The sequence below is a fragment of the Agelaius phoeniceus genome, chromosome Z (assembly GCF_051311805.1).
Source record: "Agelaius phoeniceus isolate bAgePho1 chromosome Z, bAgePho1.hap1, whole genome shotgun sequence".
NCBI lineage: Eukaryota > Metazoa > Chordata > Aves > Passeriformes > Icteridae > Agelaius > Agelaius phoeniceus.
In genome coordinates this window covers 41,643,253-41,669,014 of record NC_135303.1, presented here as the reverse complement: position 1 = coordinate 41,669,014, position 25,762 = coordinate 41,643,253, and the positions used below count along the sequence as shown (strand labels likewise).

At 40.6% G+C, this 25,762-nt stretch overlaps 1 protein-coding gene across 3 annotated transcripts in view; it reads right to left on the bottom strand.

Moving 5' to 3' along the window:
- Positions 1–4,285: 4,285 nt before the first annotated feature.
- LOC129132978 (paralemmin-1) overlaps positions 4,286–25,762 on the bottom strand; it is a 134,753-nt gene continuing 113,276 nt past the window's right edge. For 2 of the 3 annotated variants that reach the window (XM_077171780.1, XM_077171778.1), the window contains 2 exons: positions 19,687–19,788; positions 4,286–13,139 (listed from right to left, as the gene is read on the bottom strand). In XM_077171780.1, the coding sequence (XP_077027895.1) occupies positions 12,391–13,139; positions 19,687–19,788 (851 nt within the window). In that variant the 3' untranslated portion in view covers positions 4,286–12,390. The remainder of the gene's footprint in view (positions 13,140–19,686; positions 19,789–25,762) is intronic. The other variant, XM_077171779.1, reaches the window with a different exon arrangement.

Genomic DNA, 25,762 nt, shown 5'->3' with positions numbered 1-25,762 from the left:
GAAAAAATGTATAATATTTCAATAGCTTCTCCATTTGTTATAGTCTCATTTCCTCATTGTATTCAAGAGTGCTTAAAAATACTGTCTGTGATCTCATAAATGCCACAGAAAAAGGCTCAGAAAATAGACTACCACAGACCTGCAGTACATGCAGCTAGAGCAAATATTTTCCAGTTTTCATCCTTAGCTAGGAATCCCAGGAAATACTGTTTCTTTTTTTTTGTGTTTTTTTTTTTTTGTTTTGTTTTGTTTTGTTGTTGTTGTTGTTGTTTGTTTGTTTGGGTTTTTTGTGGTTTGGTTTGGTTTTGTGTTGTTTTGTTTTTTAAATTGCAGCAAAGACTGACCTCAAATTGTTTGACTCCATGAGCTGGAGATTCAAAAAAGACCCCAAAAAGCACTAGAATTTCAGCACAAGTTGTAGAACCAAAACCAGAAATTACTTCTCTCCTGTAAGTTAAAGGCTGTTTTTATCCCAGGGTAGTATCTATCTTAGTTAACTTTCCAAATTTACTAACCCCTTGGTGACCTCAGCTTCTGTAAAAAAAAAAGCAGACTGAAATAGCAGCAGTGGAGAATTTCCAGATGTCAGCTCTGTTCTCAGTGTGCAACTGCATGTGGTATTTAACAGATTCACCACTTTACCCCATCTCACCAGTAACTCAACCAAAACCAATATAAAATTGCCTAAGATGGTCAACAGAAGGAAGTACCCCACCTTTGTTTATAAACCCTTATTTCTGAAGCAATAAAGATGTTTATAACTTAGCATAGCATGTTAAGAAGAAACATTGTCTTACAAAGCAACAAAAACTGACCAGCAACAATCTACTTTTAAAATTGCCAGGGCTAAGTAATCTCATTTGCTTTAAAATAAATGATATGTCTACCACACTCCAGTGAAATATAATGATCAAAACCTGGTGGTACTTTCATTTTAAGCCACAGAATGCCCACAAACCACAATGAAATGATGTCCAGAGGTAACCACTGCACAGTTATTTTAGCACAGGGTTATGCTCAAGTGAATAGATAACCTCTTTTAGAGCAGGGCTGAGTAGCTCAACCAACTCCCCCCAGCCCACAGGAGCTACCATATTGCTGCCATTCCTGGAGCAGACTCATCCATAGCCGGAGGGATTCTGTAGCCAGTGATGCATTACATACAGTGGAAATACTCAAAAAGGAAGCTGAATTGATTTGTCGTGTCTGAGAAAGTGACCCATTTTTGCATGCCTCATTTTTTCCTTCAACTATTCTTTTCCTTTTGTTTTCTTACCTACAAGCCACCAAATGTGCTGCAGTTCTATCCTTTTTCTCATAATTCATGGCAAACCAACCATTCCCAACAAATGCTTGACTGCTGTAATTGGCTGGGTTTGATTGCAATGCAGCCTGTATTTTTTTCTGGTTTGGCAATGCTGTTAGAAGCAGAACCATTCCAAAAATGTAGCAGTAAGAAGATATTTTATGTTGCTGTGTACCCACAGCATGCCCCACATTCCTCCAGTCTTGTGACAGACACCAACAGCCACATCACCACAGCTGCACAAAGCAGGATAGTGCCAAATATCCTAAATTACAGATGTAAAATGTGAAAAACTTCAGGCTCACAAAGGATTTTAGGTATCTGCACTTCCCATCTAAATCAAGTGGATGATGTTGTCTCTACATACCTTTGTAGATCTGCAGATGAGAGACTTTTTGTGAGGTCATGCTGAACTGCTCAGAAGAGCAGCAATTGGAAATGATGTTTCCCAAGACCTGAGCCAGCATCTTTATTAGTGCTCAGTGTGTCCAGAGACCTTGCTTCCTCACACCAGGAAGATATGCTGTATATAAAAGACAGGAGCAAATTCCCTTCTTTCTGTGGCAACCAAGTTCCTAGGTTTACATGCCAGTGTCTGCATGCCAACACAACCCCCCTCTGCCCCATGTTTGGAGTGACCCACACTGTCTCAGCCAGCTAATTTTTCCCTTAATTCTTATTTTGAGTTATGTTTTAGGAAGTGCCCTCCTCCAAGTCTGATATAGCAAACTCTATTTCTATACAAGTATCTCCTTCATTGTCTAATCTGAGAAAGTGATCTGTGTCAACTAGACTCTTCTGACAATAATGCAGGTAGCTTTTTCTACCACAGGTAGAAAAAACTGTGGAGGATGTTCTACACACCTGTGTAAAATGCTGTGGTTTTGCAAACTGCTTCAGAGACCAGCCTGGATTTCCCCTGAGCAGCTACAGCACATTCATTTGTGACTGTGCATAGTGCAATGGGCATCTGAGCAGCACATGAGAACTGCAAATGGAGGTCCTGGAACAGCAAAAACTGTTACTAACTTCTTGTCCCTTTTTTATTATTCATTCTTACAGTTACTAGCCTTAAAGCTTTCTTCATGTAACCTTGAAAATATCATAGTGGGAAGTAAGAATTTTGCAGAGTTGTATGATCTTTGAGGCATTAAGGGAAGGTTGTGAGGGTCTTGCAGGAGAGTAAGGGGCTCTCTGAAAATGTGCTATTCCATTTCCTTCCCCCCACCTGCCCAATTACTGAAGCAGCTTGAGTGTTGAACTCTTAGAGTAAGCACCTATTTTCATTCTGTTACCAGAGGGATACAGAGCTATTAAAATAAATTAAAAAGAAACAAAACCTGAGAGGCCTCCTACATGCTGAATATGCCCTTACTCTGTGAAGTCACTGACCTCCACAGAACTACTCCAGACAAGCTTCAGGGGAGTGTTGTGCTATCTGAACCAGCTGCTAAGTATTTTATTAAAAATATCCCAATCACTCCCTTTTTTTTTCCTTAGAAATTTTAAAAGGGGAAATGCATGGAAATACCTTGTTTTTGAAACCTTAGTTACAGCAGCAATATTAAAATTGTCAAGTCTGTTGTTGGTATTTACTTGGATGACTCTGTTTTGTACAGCATAGGAATTATCAGCTGAACATCTTCTCATGGCTATGGAATAAAGTGAGGTGGAATGAAAATAATAGCATGTCACAGGCCACGGTATGCAGTAAGAGATGGAATATGTACCTGATATATCCAGGAGTCCAAGCACTAAGTTAGTTGCACATGATAATGCCCTTGTCAATTCATGGTCTTCTCACAGACACTACTGCTAACTCAAGTGCATGATCCCTCCTTTTGCCATGTTGAAACACTTTCTGAATTAGGAAGGTATTTGCAAAATCAAAGAGATTGAAACAATCATAATAATTTCTTTCAGCAGAATCAATTCTTGTCCTTCAATGACAGAACCATGCCAGTTCTCTCAGCATTCAGAGTGGACAGAGTGGACTCTTGGACAGCCAAATTGACTTTCTGTCATTGAACACAAGTAGGAAAAAAAACAATTTGAAGCCCCAACTACTGCAAAACTTTCAGGACTAAATTCTAAAGCAGAAATGCAGGGCCATTTTCCCTTCTGTAATGCAAAAAAGTACCATATTGCAAAAGTGTGTGTGTGTGTGTGTGTGTGTGTGTGTGTGTGTGTGTGCATACACATTTTATCTGTATGGCTTCTGAGTGAAAGGAGCTGAGGGTGGGTACTTGTGTAGCAATGGGCAATTTGTGGTGCATTTTTTAAATGTCAGAGTTGAAGATGAATTTTTAGATTTCTGAGAAGGAGGCATGTGATACCTAGCTATGTTATCCATCCTATCATAGTTCTAACCTCAGGTAAACACACTATGTCAGGAAAAAAAACCCAACTACTTAAGGGTTTTTTCTTCCCCCCCCACCTACAATTCAGATTATGGTGAGGTTCCTCCAGTCCTGATATAGAGAGGATGCTGTCTGTGATAAGCCCCAAAAGCAAATTGCACACTGTTTACTTTGTCAGTCCTTGAATAATTCAGTGTTCTTTTCTCACAAATTATATATGCTGTATGGAATACTTCCCTCACTCAGGAAATAAGTTTTCTCAGAACATACTGCCTTTCTAGCTAAACCCAATCTTTGTTTTTCTTCTGCAAATATGAAAATGTGCCATGTGATCCTAGAGCAACAGGGTCTACAATATGCTTGGCAAAGTATCACAGGAGAAGAAAAGGAAAAAAGAAATGAGACAGTAACAGGTACGATGAGTTAATATGTATGAAGGATCTCATAAAAATAACAGCAGCAGGGCACAGCAGTGGAGGAAAGGGAAAAAAACCAACTCTGGAGTTAGTATTTTAATTCTTTTAGTGAGAGAGACAGGTCCTGTGCAGTATGTCCTTGAGATCACAGCATATCTTGAACAGTGGTAGGTAGAGAGAAACACAGTAAAAAGACACAGAAATAGGCGCAGTGAAAAGGCAGATTTATTTACTAGTAATACTGTACAGAGAAAAAAAAAAGAGAAGCCACAGTTACAGCATGGCTGTTGCTGGCAGTGTTCTTGGTTTTTTTATTTTGGTTTTTTTTTGTACTCATTTTTTTAATCTGAAGAAAAAAACATAACAGTCAAAAAAGTACACTTCAGGTTACAAAGTACAGCAGCTATCCCCAGCAATTCTAATCCAGTGTTAGCACAGCAGATTTTTCCCCAACAAAATGGGATTTTATTTACATTAGCTCACAAAGAAAGTGGGAGACTAAAGCTTAAAAAAAATCTCAACCACAATCTACATTCACCATAAAAGCTGCATTTTACACAACATTTTCTTGAACCCCTAAAAAGAGTTGTTCTTTGCCTATGGAATGAGCATAGTTGGGAGGGGCAGAAAACCTTCATAAATGTGTTCTTTGCAGTTGTCCTGACCTGCTCCTTCTTGGCTACCTTTGCTGCAGTCAGATTCAATTGGTCAATGGAAAAGGAAAAACTTTCAGATTGATTATTTCTCTTGTCTGTGCCCCTAAGCAGTTCCCTGTGAAATAACAGGAATAACAAGTGCAATATTTGAGACCATCAACAGTAAAGCACCTTAATCATAAATACTGGCTGATCTTCATACATCCTCAAAGATATTCCCTAACCTGCACAGTGCTAAGTATGTGTTACACTTCAAGTGTGTGCTTAAGATTAGTGTAGCTCAAGCACCACGTTCAACTGAGACTTTATATGGTTGCACAAAACCTTCTTAATTTTGGAGTTTGCCTCTCTTTAACAGGCATGTTATCTTGGAGGGGTACCAGTAGATTCTTGTCAGCTAATTTTACTGAGAATGCCTTTGCATGGATCAGTCTGTGGGGAAGTTCACGTTTTCTCCAGGCTATTTTGCCCTGCTAATAGCAACCTGACATGCGGTGGGGTGGATTGCCTTCTGCTGCTGTAAGAACTGCTTTCTAGATGCTGGTATTTTATGTACCTGGACACATCTGGCTCGTATGAGTTCAAGGGGCATAGTGTGTTCCAAAGGAATAGTAAGAGAGACAGCAGATTTACCTAAATAGTGAGATTTTAATGGAACTTGCTGTATGGGCAACCCACAGGATGCCAGATTAATAAAGAGGGAAAGTGCTCCTCTAATGTCAAATACGTCTGAAGAGTCTAGGAAAATAGAGGAAAATGTCGAAATAGTGAGGACAAGATACCATAATTTCTTAGAACTTACACCAGCAGGCCTAGGGTGAGTTTTATAAGTCTGATCTCTCCTTTCTTCCCCCTCTTTTTTCTAGGAGACCACAGAAAGGGAAGCAGTCAGATGAAGAAAAAAGATCAGTTGAGCCATAGTGTCCAGAATGAGAACAAGCACAGAGACAGGGGACTGGCAGAGTCTGGGGCAGAGATGTGCAGAGAGAAAAGTTTGGAAATAAAAGTTACTCCGCCTCTTTTCTGTTGTGTTTGTGTGGAGGTGTAAAGTTTACTCCTCTGTCCCCTGCGTCTCCAGGCAGTGGGATTTAGAGAGTTCTTGGAGGGCGTTTGTCTCCTCAAACACAGTCAGCAAGGAGACCATGCTCTAAAACCCTCTGCAGAAAAGTGCACCAGTTTCACAACACCATTTAAAATTCTAATTAAACTAATAAGAAGACACAGTTAAAGCAGCATAAGCCTTGCCTGTAGCATATTGCTTAAGGACCAGACCCTATACACATTTGTGCATGTGCTTAAATTTTACTTGTCTGGGTCATCCCATTAAAAAGGACAACTTGGATGCTTGATTTTACGCTCATGGGCAAATCTTTAGGTCTTACAGACCCTATGAATAGATATGCAAGGTCTAAATTTTGGTACAAGTCACTAACATATCAGTGCAAGTTAAAAATATATAAATATACCAAAACTGGTGAGCTTGAGTTACTTAGCTAATTCTAAAAAATTAAATAAGGGGTTTTAAATTCAATTTCTGAAGTAGATTAATTCTTAGAACAAACCCCTAAACCCACCTTTGAGAAGAATTTGGGAAACAATTGCAGGAAAGCTTTGAAATACAATAGCAGCGAAACCCCGCAAAGTAAGAGAAGCTTTTGCAAACTGAAGGAAGGGGCTCGGAATTCTTCACAAGTTTGCCCTTAAGAAAAGTAGCCTATTCTTAATCCACTGAACAGCCTAAGTGGAACCATCACAGGTAAAAAGCTATAGATTTTGCAAGACTCTGTGAACCCACAAGGAAAAAGGCTCCATTTTATAATTGTTTAATTTTAAGTACAAGTGGGAGATTTTAAAGAGCTTCATGCACCCTTGTCATTATTTACAAGCTAAGTTAATAGAAGTTTATATTACAAGTTGGATTTATATTCTTTGGACTACGTGACAATCCATTCATATTCTAAACTGAATAAATTCAGCCATTTTATAGAATTTACTCTTTTACATACAAAAATTACAGTCTATAATTTTGTTGGATATTGTCATAGTCTGCAACTATTAAGGTCAGAACTAAAGTTTACTCTTGCTGCTCAGAAGGCTCAAGAAATACAATCTGAGCAAATCCCAAACTTTCCAACAGACAGTGAGAACTGCTTGAAACTTAGTGAGTTTAGAAAAAATAAAGAGTCCATGCCTCAGCATGTGGGAAAATCCTCTACTTCATCTAAAATATTTTGTTCAACTCTTTCCAGTGGCACCATCTCTTGCACTTTGAAATCTAATGTTGGATAAAATATGACAAAACATGTGTTTCCCCTATTAGCCATACCACTCTGCTGAAAGTAGTTAGCTATTGTCTACTATGTTAGCTTTCTAGGTAAAGAAATTTGTCTAGTTATAGAAGGTGTAAGTCCACCTTTTTCTGTGAAACATGTTTAATTATTTAGCTGTGTCTATAGCAGTTATATTGGATTCTACTCTTCTAAATGGACTCTTTAAAAAGTGTTGTGATCCTTCTTCCTGGGAAAAAATGTGGTTAGGTCTACAAAAGATCCCAAGAATTTGGGCATTGTCATAAATGTATGAAAAAGTTGAAAGGCTCAATGTCATGGGAAGGATGATATTCCAAAACTCAATACCCATCTAGGGTTTGTATCTCATTACAAAAATATTTATTCCTTAAATTCCTTAAAAAAATACACAAATGTAAAATACTACATTTTCTATTATATCCCCGCTTACTTTCCAAGTATGCCATTTGGATGTTTGACTAAATTAAAAGGCAGAACACCTTTTATTTCTCTAGCAACTCTCTATGCTATCTTTTTGCTCAGATTAGTTTGTGGAATCTTAATAATTTGAGTGTGAAGAACCAGTAGTGAACTTAGGTACAATGGCAGGGGATGAATACATTAGCCATCAGGGAAGCCCCTCTGAATGATTGCTCATGGATGGTAGCAATGCTGACTCAGGACTTGATCCCACTGGGTGCTAAGCACCATTTTGTTTTGTATTTTTCTCAGTAAAGGTACAATGCTTAGAGTTAGCCTCTCTGCTTACACCACCTTGGGCAAACTCAGCAGTGTATAAAATCTGTATAGGTACATAAGGAACACCCAAACTATGCTCTGCATCGATCATTCATGCCCTGATCTTGCAGACCCTTACAATGTTCTTCCTGTGAGGAGTCCTGTTGACTGAAACAGGTCTACACACAGCAGAATTAAGCATGCACATTTTTGTTTGCAGGACTGAAGTCTCATACTGCACTGGTAGGGGTACACTTCTCAGAGGAGGGCTTATGCACACTTCTCTTGCTGGGGATTGAAAGATAATGTTGTGTTTATACAGCTTTGGAATACAGCCTGCACTTTTTGGAAAAAAAAAAAAAGGAAATAAAAGATACAAAAAAGAAGAAGGAAACCCAAGAGTGCTAAGGCAAACTGTCAAATGGCACATCATACCTAGTCATTCATTTAGATAACATCACAAAGGCAGACCAGAGGAGTTCTGTAAACATATACCATACAGTACATCAGCCACAAGAAATTAAAAAAAGAAAATAACCCTGTAATTCTTTTCTTTCTGTATTGATAATCTAGTAATTGAAAGAGATTGCCTAGCCACTAATCATAATGCTGTGGTTTTTGATTTGTATTTTTTTTTTCTGTTTAAAAAAAGAAACAAAAAAGAAAGAATGGAAGTAAAATGCAGTGGTTTGTAAAAGAAATGGTCCCTGAATGTAAACAAGGGACGACATGGAGAGTGGGTTTATAGAAACTTAGAAAATACAAAATATAAAAAAGTTTCCTAGGTTACTTTTTTCCCAGTCTAGGAAAAAATACACTGAAAAGAGGTTTTTCTTTGTTTTTCTTACAAAAGTTAAGGCGAGCAGTTTGTTGTGGCAAAATGCTATTACTGAACCAGTGTCTGACTCTACATTTTCATATCCCCTCATGCTGAAACTGAAAATATACATGTGATGGTATAAGTTAAACAGACAGGGAGTTTGCTTAAAACAATATAAAAAAACCCATCCCATAATGATGCTTACAAAAATCTCTCTGCTTGACCACAGAGCAGACCGCTTTCCTTGTGCCTGATTGTGCATGGATTTTCACAGGCAGCCTCCTATCCAAGGGTAAGGGGAAAACCAAACCTTTCAAAGCCCAAACAATCCCTGGAAAAACAGTTTACATTCATCAGCCTGGTCTAATGCATCTGAATTCTGCTGTAACTTGGCTGCACGCTAGTGGCCAGAAGGGACAAGGCAATGTCCGGGCATGGCTGCTGCCCTTGTGGAGGAGGGTGATTGGAGTAAGTGTGTTTCAGCTAAGGCCCTGTGATTTCACACCCATTAGCGCCTATTTCATGCTTTTCCTGACCTCAGATGGGGAACTGCCTTTGACCTGTAAAGACCAACCCTATGCAGGTGAACCTTTAGCTTTCCTGGACCTACTGGGGCCTGTTAACTATGGAGTTAATGTGAACACATAAAAACGACTGGCCTTCCTAGGCACTCAATGTTAGCTACAAGAACTGAGCAGTAGGTATTTGAGAGGTTTAAGGTTTAAGGCTTGTGCTCTACTTCTAACCACTAAAGGGCCACTTCTGGACTTCTGGATGGTGTGCCACCATCTCCCCACCGTGCTGTGCCTCAGATGATGCAGTGGTCTCAGACATGTTCTGGTCCCAGCATCAGCAAACATCTCCCAAAGCTGGCTGCTAAGGGAGTAATCCCCAAAATGCTGAGTTGGTGCTGAACCAGAAGGTCATCTGAAAGGGGAGCACATGGCTCAAGAGATGCAGGGACAGAATGGGTTAGATTAGAATGATACCCTAAATTTCCCAAGCAGGAGGTTTTGAAAAAAAATTTTCATATGAGGACAGAAGTAGAGGGGGAAAAAGATTAAGTTGTGAAGACACCATGAAGCCAGGATGGCTGTGAAGGTGGCATCACGCCCAGAGGGGAAAAGGTGGTGAGCAACAAGATGACTGGCCAGGCCAGGAGGAGTTGGCTGGGAGATCTGTTTCCGAGTATTATGGTGAGGTGAGCAGGCCCCAGAGTGACAGAACTATTGCAAAGTGTGCCAGGCTCCCACATCATTCACAGGTACATGCAAGACAGAAGGGGCTTCACCATTTGTGTTGCAGGGCTCCTAAACATGCCTGGGGACAGCCTCACCTGCCATATTGGGATCAAAACTTCTTTGTTTTAAGAAATGTTTAGAATTGTAAATGTTTAGCATTTCTGGGAAAAGAGAGAAAGGGAAAAAAACAAAACACCCAACCACCACCACCACCAACCAAAAAAACCCCCTAAACCCCACACAGCTCAGCCAAAACCACACACAGGCTGCTAGTTTTTAACAGCCACCAGACCTTTTGTTGCAATATGAGGCTCTGTGGCCCTTCCACTCTGTGATAAAACTTAACCACCTAAGCCTGAGTCAAAGAATGATGTGCAGAGCTTCTCTGGGTGAGTTTGGTCCTTCTCCCAACAAAAGCCCCCAGGGGAGGCAAAGGGAGCATGTGGAAGTCTATTCATTTCTGCCACTCCAGCTGGTATGGAGGTCAGCAAAATTTCTGCAGGTGTCAAAGCGGTAAGACTGTCTTTCATTACTCTTGCTTTTTTACTACTTGTTTGGGTTTTTTTGTCTGACAGTCACCTGGGCAGTGGTGAGAAGTTTCATTGACCAGTTCCATAGTGACAGCTGAGTGACCTAACATGGGAATTACCTTCTGCTTTTTTGTATGTGCAGGTTTTCAGTGTGCCTCATATTACCACCGCTGAATAAGTGTCTTTTTTTACTGGCACAGAAAGAAAAGAGTACAGAGCAAGAACTGTGCTCGGTCAGATGCTCTGGACTAACAATTAATGCAGTAAAAGCACCATCCAAGAAAGAAGAGAAATATCATAGGAACCACCTCAGACTGAAAAGAGGCTTTTGTTTTTTTCTTTTTTTTTCTTTTTCTTTTTTTTTACTATTTTTTTCAGTTGCTGTTATTGATTTTTAAAGTCTGATAGTTTCAAAGACACTTCAAAATAATCTTCAGCACTTGTTCACACTATCAGAAAATATAAAACCTGATTTTTAATCTCACTCATGTAGTTATAATTCCAGAATAACTCCACTACAGTGAGTGAAGTTAAACTTAAGCCAAACCAGTGTGATACAAGAATCAGGTTCATAATAACTCACCATGAGAAAGCTAGCTGCCTTCTCATTTAGAAGAATCAAGAAACAAGAAAAAAAAGAAAGACCTATTGATTTTGGATGCCTTCACATTTTTACATTTTCATCTTTAGTTGTTTTTAAGAGGCCTGATTTTCAGAGGTCAGATGAAGAAAAATGCATTGGAAATCAGGCATCTTTTAGTGCCCCATGTTAGAAAATGAAGCATCCAAAATGACCAGCAGTTTTTTTAAATATTAGTCTTGTGGCTACAGGATCTCCCAAAACAGCTGCTCTGACAAAACTCCAGTGGGCCTCCACAGAGAGTCCCTGGACAAGCAGGGCAGCATTGGACCCTATTGCCTGTCATTATGTAGGTGCACTGGAGGTACACTCCGTGAGAAATTACACTTCTGTAAGAACACAAAAGAAAACTCTGGCCCTGTCCCCATTCCCAGCGCTGAGAATTTTGCCACTGAATCCAGTAGGAACAGGGTCAGACTGTCAGAAAAGTTCATATATTCTAGGGAAATAGTAAGCAGCATCCCTCTTCTACTGGAGTTCAGCAGGAAAATTTAATGTATAAACATTGGCAGAGTTACTGAAAGTAACTCTGATGAGTGACTCCATTTCTGTTGGTGTGACAGCTGTATCTTTTTCATGTCAATTTCAACTGTAATTTGGGGAGATGAAGTGCATATACAATACTGTAATCTGGAAGATTTATATAAGGCAGAATGATCATTCATACATTTTCTAGAAAGAATAATTAAGGTCCACTTCTGGTATCACCAATTAGCGGAAATGGTTAATGGGCTTTTCTGACACTGCAAACTAAACTTGAAAGTTACTAAAAACCAAAATTATGCAATTTTTTGGGAAAGGCTTGTATGATTTTTAGCAAATCAAAACAGTAAAGTGATCTGAGCCTTTCCCAAGAAATAAAAAATATGATACATAAAATAATGCTTAATGTGATTTTTCTTAAAAAGGAGAAGTAACATTTTTTTAAGGCTCTCATATCTGGTGGCTGTGAAACTCAGACTCCCACAAAATCCTAGGAATCTGATCAAGCCTGCCAGATACTTAAAGAAAAAACATAAAAAGTGTTTTCATTATATATATAAAATATATATATAAAAATCAAATAAATATGAAAACATACGTTCCATTTCTTATTTCTCTCTCACTCTGTAGTACTAAGGAAAAAAAAAAAAAACAACAAAATAAAAGACCATCACCAACAACACAAAGAAAAAGAGAAGCCAAAAGCCCCCAGCCCCTCCCCAACACCAAATAGTATGCCTGATGGGAAAATAACCATGCGTTCCTCTTCTGGAAAAACTAGAAAGAAAAGCAACCCAACTGCAAGGCAATGGAGGCGTTCACTTCCAGTTCACAGTATTGCAGTTAGAAGTACAGTGAGGTCTAGGTAAGTGATGGAGCAGGAGCTGCCTGGAGCAGGGAAGGAGGAGGTGTTCACATGACAATACAGCATTGACAGCGCTTTTTCTTTTGTGTACCTGGGGCAGCTTCCAAGGGCAGGCTCTCTTCTTTCCCCTCAGGAGAGGAGGGCTCTGTCGTGTCCGACAGGGGCCTGCCAGAGACCAGCTCTGCAGCGTTCCCATCCATGGTGGAAACATCAGTCACTGTCTTCTCCCGCAGTGACTTCTCATCATCTTCATCGATCAGCACAAGCTCTGCCTTGATGGTCTCATCATAGCCCAGCACTTTCTTTGTCTCCTCTTCATCATCGATGTTCTGGTAGCCCATAAATATCATTGTCACCGGCTGATCTGCACTGGGCTCTGGGGTTTCACCACCACAGGGTTTGTCTTGTGGCTGAGGGTTCACAGCATGTCCTTTGCCGGATTTGTGTACCATTTCTAGCTTTGCCTCCTTGAAGAGCATTTGCTCCTTCATATGGCTAAGGTTTCCATCGGCTACCACATTTTTGTCTGACACAGTCATTGTTTCATACCCTCCTTTTACACTTGATTGTCCAGCTTTTTGCATAAGTTCATCTACGTCCTTTGAGCTTAATTTATGTACTCCATTTTCTACCACTGTGCCACCAGAGTGAACCTCATAGACTACCTTGGAACCATCATCATAGACTTTGAATCCTCTTTGATGGGCCTCATCTGGGCCAACAGGTGAAGCAGAGACAATCTTGGTCTCTCCTGTCTGTTTGTCTTTCTCCACATTAATTTCCATGGTGCACAAAGCTTGAATGAAAACAAGAGAGGAAGTGCATGTTACAACAAAAAAAGCCAGTGAATGGTTAATTGCCAAACAGACAAAGAAAACTACGGTGCCCCTTTTTCCTGTCTCCTGCTTCTAAAGGGCTAAGTGATCTACGTTAGAGGTGGGGTGCAACGCTGTGGACACTGTTAACACTATGGCGTTTTATGCAGGTGGAGGCTGGGCATATTTGTGGCAAACAGGACCTTCTCTTCCAGCTCCCGTCACATGGAGCTGTCTTTGGTCAACTAGGAGCACCAAGAGGTTAGGTGTAATTTAGACAAGGGGAGGTGATAGCATGCAGGTTGCCCTTTAACTTTTCATTCTGAACTTGCCTCAAAATTCAGAGAGAACCCCTCTACTCTCTTTTCTGCTATCAAACTGCCAGTAAGTTGGTATCAAGTTGTGTTTGCTGCAACACCCAGACCATTTAATTATCAATACTTGTCCTTGATTAACTCTGCCATTCGTAGCACTCAAAACATTTTAGAAGGGTGAAGAAATATTGTTTATCTCTGTTCTGCATGTGGGAAAACAAAATCACATGGGAATATGACAAGCTCTCCCTCAAGTGTGTGGCAGGGCAGCTCTCTCAGCTTTCACACCAAGACAACAACTGTGACCTCTGCTTCCAGGTTAAGAGAATGTACAAAATACCCAAAAGTGCTCCCTTGTTTATGTGAATTAAGCATTAAGCACCACTATGAAAGTTGAAAAAAAAGTAATAATGAACTGATTTTCAAAGAGTCATGAAACAACAAGTAAAAACATGTGTGAGGGCTGCTGCTTTAGAATAGCAAAGGTTTTGTGGCAGTTAAGGATGTAGTAATGAGATGGAAATTGTAGACCACACTGTGGGAATAGACAAGCAGTCTACTCTGCTCCAAAACCCATTCTGAGATATGATGACATACCACTAGACAGCTTTTCAAAGAAAAAATGTGCAAAGGCATCTCAGACTTTCCAAAGTGTTCATTTGTTTAAGCATTCCTCGTATGCATATGAAGACATTTGGCTCCGGGACAGACATCCACAGACACTTAATTACAAATTACCACAGGCAGTGACAAGCGTTTGTGAAACTTACTATGATCACTTTCATCAACAAAACTCAATGGTATAAACATGATTTATTTTACCTGGGAATACCACAAACTGGAATGTTAGCTTTTTTTTTCCTGATTTACTTTCAAGTGAGTACAGAACATCCTTGCCCCAAGAATCAATGTAGCTTGGTTTATATTTTAAAAAAATAATTCATATAAAAAATTTCTGTTACTTTAATATATTTCCTCAGTCTTTTTATTCACACACAGTAGAACTACCTTTCCTGTAACCTTAAAGCAAAGTATTTCATCATCAATAGGAAATTTATCATGACATGCATGATTACACTGCCTATAGTGCTAGATAGAAAATGAATGTGTTGGTGAGCATGTGCATGCTCTTCATGACACGGTGTCGTTTGCCCCCTAGGAGTGCAGTCTGGTGGGCAAAATGGTTGGGTCTGTCCATCTACATGCTGTGTACATCTGCTCAGACCTCAGCCAGCCCCAGCAGGAACTGGTTAGGTCAAGTACAACACCACAGAAATACCTGCATGTAGCCAGGGGACAGAGATGCTGGTGGGTGAAGGAGCATTTTTGTCTCTTGAGAGTGATGCATTGCTGAAGGCTAAAGTGGGCTGAAGAAGCACCATTCTCCCCTTGACCATTGCAACCTAGGGACTATCCCTAAGGACTGTGTTTTTCCACTGCTTCAGGGCATTTGTGGACTAGTTGTGTCCATAGCTGTCACAACCCTGGGCACAGGATGCCCACTTCCACACTAAAGTAGGGCTTACAGTTTTTAACATCCCTCCTGTGCTGGCATTTTCATGCCTGGCCATCCCACAGCAGCCTGGGCAGCCAGAAGGGAGCTGCAAGGCTGAGAGCTGAGCTCTGCTCTGAGGTGTGCAGCTGGAGACTGCAAGGCAGCTGGCATGGTTGGAAACAGGAAATTAAGGCTGGAAATAAAAAAAGACCTGTTGCCCCAGAGCTGGTAGCAATTAATTTTCAAAGCAATTGGTCTCAGAAGTTGTGGCAGACAGTGCCATATTGAAGCTCAAAGAGCATCTAGCATGGATCACTTGCTCTGGACTGTCCCAGCCCAGGAACTGGTGTGCAAGTGCCCTTTATGTCTTATTCAAGTGCCTCTGCTCTGAAGCCTTTAATCCAATTTATAGGGATAATTGAACAAAGAGATGCAGGTACCAACACTAACACTCTAGAACTTCCTAGGTGCAGTTTCTTGAGGGGGAAGAAGAAAGGAAGAAGAATTTTGTATGTTGGCTTGGTCTCTAGGGCTTGGGTGAGTGGGCTCTGCACATTGCTTGGCCTCTCCAGGGCTGCTCAGGCAGATATTGTTCAATAACTTTCAGCATTACAAAGACAAAAATAGAGGCTGACTTGTCTGTGGTGAAGATCATAAAACTAGAATATTTCTGAGTGGCCAGGTGAACTGAAGATAAGCTGAACCATGAGGCAGCAACATTCAGAAAATCATCTCTGATGGGCAGAAGTTCCTGACTTGTCCTGAGCACCACAACTCAAAAGACAGGGCACCACCTGCCCATCAACTAGCTGCCTGTTACCCTCTTAGAGAGAAGTAGTACCTTGAGTTCCCCTAGAGCTCCTGTGCTTCTTTTTCTTTGAAAATTAAAAATATTTGGTGCATGGCTTTTCATTACAGACTGGTGATTTTCACGTGAAATAGTTGAGTGTCATGTATGTGCAGTGCAGAAGAGCATGGCATCTGTAAGACCCTCCCTGCTTTGATGCACAAATATTGGTCAGTATTGTGCATTAAAAGAAGGCTTGTACAGTAGGAATGAATTCCAAAGTAGATAGCAAAAATCTGATAGTTAAATCATGTGAACCTGGCCGTATTTGAGTTTGTGACCTTGAGGAGCATGATCCTGGCAAGGAGCAAAGACAAACTCCTGAACTTTACAAGAGAGAACTTTTAACTGCTCAAGGAGTTGGTGAATGAGATCCCCTGGGAAATTGTCCTTAAGGACTGAGGGGCTGGCCAGAGCTGACAAGGCTTTAAGACCACTTTTCTTAGCATGCAAGGGCCCTCTATCCCAATATAGGATAGAGAAATAGACAAGGTAGGTAATAAACAAGGTAGGCTGGAAACTGGCATGGGACTGAGCTAAAGTCACCTCCTCAAATCAAGGAGTAAGAAAGCAACACCTACCAGTGGAAGCAGGGACAGTGACCCAGGGAGAATACAGTAATATGGTTTAATGTCATGGGTCAGGAAAGCCAAGGCTAAGCTGGAATGGGACTTGGCAAGGAACATGATGAGCAACATGAAAGGGAGTCTGTAAGTACACAGGTTAGGAAAAAAGGCCAAGAAGAATCAACCTCCTTGTATTTCACCGCAAACAAGAATGGAGAACTGGTGATAAGTGATATAGAGGAGGCTGAGGTACTCAATGAGCTCTTTTGCCTCGGTCTTCACTAGAGTCAAGCTTCCCAGTTCTCTGAAGTACTTGATCCTCTGAGTAGGTGTGAAGGAAATGAATACCCTCCCACTGCAAGTGAAGAATATGTTTGGGATCCCCTGATGAAACTGAATAGTCACAAGTCCATGGGACTGGATAACATGCATCCCAGAGTCCTGAGGGAACTGGCTGATATTCAAGGCCAGGCTGGATGGAGCTCTGAGCAACCTGGTCTAATGGGAGATATTCCTGCCCCTAGCAGATGGGTTGGGGGAATGAGATGATCTTTAAGTTCCCTTCCAACCCAAACTAGTCAATGATTCTTTAATTCTGTGTTGTTGCCAAGCTACTCTCCATCACATTTGAAAAGTTATGGCAGTCAAGTGAAGTCCCCACTGACTGGAAAAAGGGGAACACTGCCCTTTTTAACAGGGGAGAAAGGAAGAACTGGGAAACTACAGACCAATGAGCTTCACCTTTGTGCCTAGGAAGATCATGGAGCAAATGGTCCTAGATGATATGCTAAGGCACATAAAAGATAAGGAGGTTATCTGAGGGAGCTATCATGGTCAGCAAGTTCAAGTGCAAGGAGCTGCACCTGGATCAAGGCAATTCGAAATGCGAAGACAGACTGGGAGAAGGAGTCATTGAGAGCAGCCCTGAGGAGAAGGACTTGAGGGTTCTCAGGATGCAAAGTTGGATATCAGGCACCAGCGTGCACTTGCAGCCCAGAGAGCCAATTGTATCCTGGTCTGCATCAAAAGAAGTGTGGCCAGCAGCTTGAGGGAGGAGATTATCCCCCTCTCCTCTGCCCTTACTCTATCCACCCGGAGTACTGCATCCAGGTCTGCGATTCTCAGCACAAGACAGATATCAACATTTTTGGAGCAGATTCAGAGGAGAGCCATGAAGACGATCAGAGGGATGGAGCACCTCTCTCATGAAGACAGACTGAGAAGGCTGGAATTGTCCAGCCTGGACAACAGAAGACTTTGTGGAGACCTTATTGCACTCTTCCAGTACCATTAGGAGGCTTATAAAAATGAGGGAGAGGGACTTTATAAGGACAGACACAGATAGGACAAAGGGCAATGGTTTTAAACTGAAAGAGGGCAGATTTAAATACTCAGAGGGTGGTGAGACATGGAACAGATTGCCCAGAGAAGCTGTGGATGTCCCATCCCTGCAAGTTTTTGAAGGCCAGGCTGGATGGTGCCCTAAGCAACCTGATCTAGTGAATGGCATCCCTGCCCATGTCAGGGCAGTTGGAACTAGATGACCTTTAATGTCCCTTCCAAGCCAAATCTAAAATTCTATTGTTCTATATTTAAGAAGAGTTGCAAGATACATATTTTTATCTATGGTATGGAGTAGTATGATGTAACAATGTCTTATACATTAGGGAGACTTCAGGCAACAAATTCTATCACTTCTTCGAGAATGCTGTCCTTGAATGATAACAGGAGTGATCCTTTTGTATTTTAACTCTGGCTAATTTGCTTAAGCTTTTGACTCTGTCAACATTTTATTTTCATATCTTCTACTGTGATTTTAGATATTCTGAAGTGTTTTTAGATATTGGTATAACATGTGGTTTATGACCAAACCAGGGACCACATTAAAGCTAAGCAAATGCATAAACATATATTAATTTCTTAGAAAGTTGTTCACCAGTAAAAGGCACTGCCATGAGAGAAGTGAATAACAGAACCTTGCTTATCTGCTTGTGTGCATTATGTTTGTTCTCTGTGAGAAAACCTAACAGCCCAGCTTGTCAAAGTAGTTGCAAAATGAACTAACATTGGTGCTAAAATGTCTTTATTTAACCAAAGCATATTTACTCCAAAATGTGATCTACTAATAGTATATAAAAGTACGTGACAATAGAGTTGGAACTGAAAGCAGTACTTGAAGATGACAGCCAGTATTCACAAGTACAAGTTTCTGCAGAAGCTTTAATTACAGTGAAACATGATGCAGCACTTCGGGACAAGATACCAATGTGCCAACAGAAGGATCTAGATTCTGCCTGTTTTGTAGATTCAGAGGCTTTTCTTTAAAAAAAAAATCTACTTACACTTTGAGCCTCTTTTAAGATGGATGGTTACAGCCGACCTTTAAGAACACCTATTGCACACACACGATACATTTATCAAGGACTACATTAACAAGGCTTCTGAGTCATCCAAAATATGAAAGAAATTATTACTTTCATGTTGTCGACAAAATGGCACAAAACACACAGAAAAGCTTGCTTTAAAGACATATCAGGGTAAGCACTGGTGGTAGGAAAGATTTTGGAATGGCTTGCAACAGAACTTATAGAAAAAATTACACATTTCATAGCTGTGCACGGTGCCTTAGCTGCAGACATTGCTTTGCTATGCTGGTTAATCCATTTCTCAAGTAAGCCACCTTTCATTCCTTTCCTTGGGACACCTCTTAGGTAGCCCCAGCAATTCAGTCTTGACATAGGGAGTACATTGTTTAGAAAACAAGAATTTTGAAAACAATAAAAATGTACAGCTTCTAACAGTCTTGTTACATTTAAGACACACATATAACCTGAAAAATAAGTGTTAGAAAATTCTCTGTATGACTCCAAGCACAAAACAAACCCACCTTTTCCCAAAAAGAAAGAATGGCATACAAAGAAGTAAAAACACATAAATATTTGAAGAATGTATGTGGTCTTTGAGTGCCTGTCTGGAGTTGCATGGGTACAAGAGAGGACACAAAACTTTGGCCTAAATACTATGTATATGTACCAGGAGAGATGGAAAGAACTGAATGTTTCTACATTAAAAAAAAAAAAAGAAAAAAAAAAGGGCGTTTCCTATGGTACTTTTATTATAGTTCAGCTACCTTGTTTTGAGAGTATCACTGCAGTTCAAAAAGCCTTGACTTACTTACAATACACATCAATCAGTATTTCCTGGCATTTAAATGATATCAGGACACCAGACTCATTAAAGTAATATAACAAAAAGAGTTCATGGCTATTGGACTGGTATTATAATACTTTGCTCCTTGAGACTTACCAGCTACTCTGCTTGATCCGTCCCACCCAGGAACTGGCTCTGCTGTTCGTGAATAGAGGGTTGGGAGTTCAGGGATCTGGGAGTAAATGTAATTTACTGCATCTGGTGTCAGAGAACAGGAAACAGTTAGATTTGTGCTACTAGCCCCAGTGGCTTCATTGCTTAGACAGCAGAGTGTTGTCAGCCCTGACAATAGTCACTGGAGCTTTGTACTAGATAATTGGATCAAAGCAAACAAAGTGCAAAGTCACTGTCCTGTGATTGGTGTTCAATAGACTAGCTGAGGCAGGAGGGAATGGGTCCAGATGACTCAAACCTTATGTCAGATGAACACATAAAATTATTTGTCAGGAGGTTCTGGATTTATCAAGTTGGTGAGCTTTAAAATGGGGAGTGGGGTGGGAAAGGTAAGGAACAAACCCACTGCGATACCCAGAATACATGACATTTCAAATAGAGATATAAAAGCCTAAAAATGCTAGTGCTGACTGAATAGGATAAGAAACCAGCTCTTTTGTACCAGTTGTTTCCAATATTAATGAATCAGAATGTCACTTTTTGTTCTTAAAGCTGAACTTTAGCTAATAATGAAATCTGATATAGTTATTGATAGGGTATCTGTTTTAGTTTTCAGTAAGTATTAGGCTCCTGCCAGTGCTGCAATGTCATCGTTCATTAATAAATCCTGAATTAGTAGAAAGCTATCTTAAATGATTGACTTGTTTTACATTTGAGATTATGGCTGCCTATCATAAGCTAAATGTGTACTTTAGAAGAGATGTTAATAAATTTAAAAGTATTTCCTTGGAGATATTTTGTGGGTGGGTAAAATATAATTAGCATTTATTGTTCTGCTTGAATTCAGTGGCTGAGCTAAGAGCAGAGCTCAGAGAAGAGATGTGCAAATAACTGACTTCAGGTCTTAAAGCTGAGGCATCAGACCAAAACAAAAAAAAAAACAAACAAACAAACAAAAAAAAGATAAAGAGAAGAAAAAAAAAATCACATTCTTTCCTATCAACTGGAAATGTTTTCAGCTCTGTATGGAATTGATTAAATTTATGTTCAAATATAAAATCCTATTTGATGTGAAACAGACCATTCTTTTTCCTCCAAGGGTAGGAGGTGCCAGTTCAATGAAAGATTTGTCAAGTCCTTGGTACTGCCTAGTCCATGTGTCAGGGTAGGAGGCAAAATCTCCCTTCCTTGAAGCCTCTTGTTGCTATAAGCAGGTGAGAGAGGGTGACCAGGGCAGACCATAAAAGGGAATTGGTGAAATGAGAGAGAAAATGAAAAGTTCTGTTGTAACCTTCTTGACTGCATCTGGTTAAGGGAGATACTTTCATCACATTCCCTATGAGCTAACGCCCATCCCAGAAAAAATGCCTGTGCCTGGTAATGTCCTCAGGAAGGACATGATGTGCCACCTCTAATTCCAAAGCTTTTTTGGCAGGAAAATTGGGCCTGATACTAGTGAAATGGTTTTACTCCCATAGCAGTCAGTGGTGGCCACCATTGCTACTGGATGCAGAAAAATAAGACCCCAGGATGAAACTCCATTGCTCTGTGGACCACTGTAGGTAACTCAGGTAAGGAGTCCTCTTTCCTCCCTTCTGGTGTCATAAAAGTAAGGCACAGAGGCACAGTATAAATTCATTTAAACCCCTCACAAATTTAGTACATAAATGAGTTCAGTTTGTATCAGATAAATTGGAAAAATCTCCAAGCCTGTCCAGGCAAGTGGTCTTTTATTTCATATTTCAGGAGACAAATGGCAGACTTGGCAAATGGACTTTTACAATTTCAATGCATACTGTATCTCAAAGTTTTGTATTTTTAGCAGTAGAATCTAGGAAAAATAATTGTTTTAGACACACAACTGACTGAGCACTGGCCAGCAACAACTGCTTTCTTTTGCAGGGTCGCTTTCCTCTAATGAGAAATTGGTACAATGCTTGGTGCTGTTGCTCTGGGAAACATCACCAGCAAATGAGTAGGCCATTATTGAAAACTGAAGTAATTTCTGAGAACAAAGAAGTGGGAACTCTGTTTCTGGTCCAGGGAAAGAAGGCACTTGGTGTTCTGGAAATAGCACAAACTTAGTAATTATTCATCCCACAGAGTGTCCTTTCAGAACAGTAGTTTCAGTACACACTCATCAGTGACTGAGTGACAGATGTGTCACATGTGTCACATGTGTCACATGTCATAATCAATGCAGGCTCGAACTGCTTAACTAATCATCCTTACTTCTGCAGTTCATGAGGATCAATAGGCATGGCTGGGGTACAGTTCTCATGCAAGGACACTGCAGGAGGCAAAAGTCTTTGCAAATATTTATTTTACCCCAGTGCTTATAGGGGGAACTAAACATCGCTGACATCGAGCAGTAGGGAAAATCAGTTGTACAGCCTGATGGTGACACTCTCACTTTGATGTGGTAGGTATCTGTGGACCTTAGTAAGCTGGTTTTTTTTCCCCCTTGCCTCCTGCTTTGGGAGACAGTACTAGGCTAAGCGTCAGATGCTGCTAGTATTGAATTAGTTTAGAAACTTCTCTGTATGTTAATTAAAATGAAATATTTTAAAAATTAGCTTCAGGGCTCCAATCTGTCCTTGTCATGAGCAGGGAATGCTGGGAGGGGCAGTGCAATTCTCATATAGTTATTCTGAAGCTAGTGGTGGTGCCACATGTCAGAAATAGGGTATTTGACTACAAGTTGGGGTTGGTTGATTCTACCAGCTCCCGTCTTGTGTTGTTGCCTTCCCCATCCAGCCTCCAAACAAAGCAAATATGCTCATTTCCCTTTATCTCACTGGCAACAAGAACTCTTTCATTTAGCACCTTTAAAAGAATATAAGAGGCTAATTTTACAAGGAATGGATGAGATGCAAATTAGCATTTTGTTCATGTGAGAAGACAGAACATATATAATATTTAAACAGACTGCACTCAATATCTTCATTTCAATCTTTGATAAGTTATTAATATCTAAGGATGACATAAAACTAGTTCTGTGTGTTTTTTACGACTTGCAACAAAATAAATTTTCGGAGTATGGCACTCTTCTGGATTACCAGACAGACAAGAGCTTGGCAAAACACATGGGGCAAGATGATCCTTCAGGGTGCTCACACAAAGCTAAACCTTCAGAGCTGCTCTGAATAGCTCCCACACAGAGCTTGTGATCAAATGTCAGATGGATTAATTTTCCAAGGGACAGATTCTCTTTAAAAAGTCCCATACCAATAAAATTAGTGGCAGATCTTCTGCAAATAATGACTCCCAGGGCAGGGCTGTTCCACCTTCAAAGCTCTCTGGGCCTGCATGGGACTGCATCAGGAAGAACAGTGATTTTGGCCCTTCCATCATGTTTGTAAGAACATCAATGGAGGCTTTTGCTGAAAGCTGAATAATCTGGCTCTGACTTACTGAATGCCTTAAATAAGCTTGGGGGTTAGGGTCCACAGCCGACACTTGTACATCTATAAGCAATATGGTGAGGTGCATTTATCAGAGCACTAAGAAATGCTGCCCAACCCTTTCTGAAGGCAAGAAGCCTAAGGGCAGCCATCTCAAGTGCATATATACCAATGTATGTAATATGGGCAACAAGCAGGAGGAACTAGAGCCTTGTGCCCAGTGTGAGAGATGCTGGAAGAACCAGAGAAACTTGGCAGGAAAGCTCACATGATAAGGCGACCACATCGCCTCACAATGGATGGCTACAAATATAATATTTTCAGAAAGATAAGAAAGGAAGAAGAGGAGGTGGAGTTGTACTTTATGTGACAGAGATACTTGTGTGTATAGAGGAGAGCTGTGGAGACCATGCCAGTTCTATTTAACTAATGCCTTAGGATCATGATTAGAGGGGTCATCACTAAGGAGGGTGTAATGCACTGGCCTCCCTGTCAGGATGATGAAGCCAACAAAACCTTACTGTGGCTGCTCAGTGAAGTCTTGGGCCAACCGAGCCCAGTCTTCATGGGTCGCTTCAATTACCCATGCATTGTTGGAAAAAAAAAACCCAAACTGTGCAGATGCGATCCATCAAGTTGGGGGAATATCTTAGGGACTCCTTATTCCTATGATGAATGAACATGCTGAACATTCCTAGGATGCTGAACATGCTGACTAGGAGCAGCACATTGCTAGATTTACTGCTTGCAAGCTGAGAAAATTTATTTGACTTACCCTGGTAACCAATGACACCTTGGATACAGTGAGCAAACATTGTGGAGTTTAAGGTCCTGCTTAGAACACTGAAGATCAGTAGTAGGACGAACACCTTAAATTTTGGAAGAGACAACTTTAATATGCCAAGAGCCTAGCTGTGAGAGATTCCATTAGAAGCATCCAAGAAAGTCAACATAATAACATCTTCTGTTGAAAGGAGTTTGTGAGTGCTGGGAGTTATTTGAAAGTGCCTGCTGAAAGCACAAGAATGGTCTATTCTTTACAAAGGCAAAGGAAGAAATCTCAAAAAAAGACTTCCCTGCCTTAACAATGAACTATTAGGTGTAATTAAAAGCAGAAAAGGCTACATAATAGCTGTGGAAAGGCAGCCAGCTGGGCACTGGGCACTACAAACACCTTGCTAGGAAGATGCAGAGAGGCAGTCAGGAAGGCTAAGGATCAGCTAGGACTAAAGCTGGCAAAAAATATCAGGAAGGGTTCTTCAGTATTTGTGAGCAGTACGCAGAAGGAAAGACACAAGACCACTCCTTAAGTAGTGCAGGGAAGCTAGTCACTAACAATGGTAACAAGGCAGATTTCTCCTTTTTTGTCCATAAATCCACATCCAAGAGTACTGAGAAAATGCCTGACATTTTTGTAAGGAGACTGTCTATAATATTTGAAAGATACAGAGTTCAGTGGATGTCCCTGATGACTAGAAGAGACAAAAATGTCATACCGCAGAAATGGACCAAAAGGGGACTCAGGAAACTGGAGGCACAATGCTTTGTCCCCATGGCAAGTGACAGAATGAGTTGTCCTAGAAACTGTTACAAACCAAACAAAGCAGATGATTGGGAAAAGCCATAATGGATTTACCAAGGACAAATCATGACAGACTAAACTAATTACCTTCTACAACATAATAACATCTTCTATTGACATGGGGACAGCAGTGGATGATGTTTATTTAGACTTCAGCAAAGCTTTTGACACTGTTTCCTACACTACTCTCCTGGCCAAGACTCATGTGTGAGATGGGTAGGAAATTGACTCACATGTCACACTCCAAGGGTGGTGATAAATGGTTTTTACTCAGGTAGCTAGAGGAGCTGTAATTGTGGCAGCTCTTGATGGAGACTGAATTTAAAAGTTATCAAAAGCCTACAACTGAAAGTCAATTGCTGATGAATTTCTACAGGACATGTGGAAAGAACTCTTCAAAGAGCTGTACTTGACTCCTCTGAGGGCACACTGGTCTGTTTTGCTCTTGGGCTGCACAGCTTGTCAGGATCAGAGGACAGAAAACCAGAAGAGTCTCTGAACAATGTTCTGGTTACTAAATAATTCTGGTCAGGTTTCCTAGACCACTTCTTGGCCAAATATATGCTAATACATACAAAATTCAAACAGAGGCTTGTGCAAACTGTCCAATTAATGTAATTGTGGCTTCTGTATGTTGGCTGAAGTAGTAACAAATAGTTTGCATACAAACAGCCAAATATTGCAGAGGATACATTTACCTCTAAGGCAAATTCAGCAGACAGGGGAGTTACATCAGATCTTCATGTGCCTTTTATTTTATATATACACTGAGAAATAAACATCTACATATGGAGCAAGAGCTCTCTCCTTTCCATTTGTTCATGATGTGCATGCAGCATAGCACTGCAGCATGCCTAGTTTTGACTGCAGACCTGAGCACCAACAAATGATGTAATGCCTAGCATCATCTCAGACCTTGTTTAATGGAGAGCTTGTCAGCTGCAAGCCACTACAGTCATAACTGAAGGTGACAGGGCCACAGCTCCCAGCCTCAGCATTTCTGCTCTACTTTCTCTTACACAGTGATTTTTGAAGGCAGTGTGTTTCTACCCTGGAAAATGTAGAATTTGTG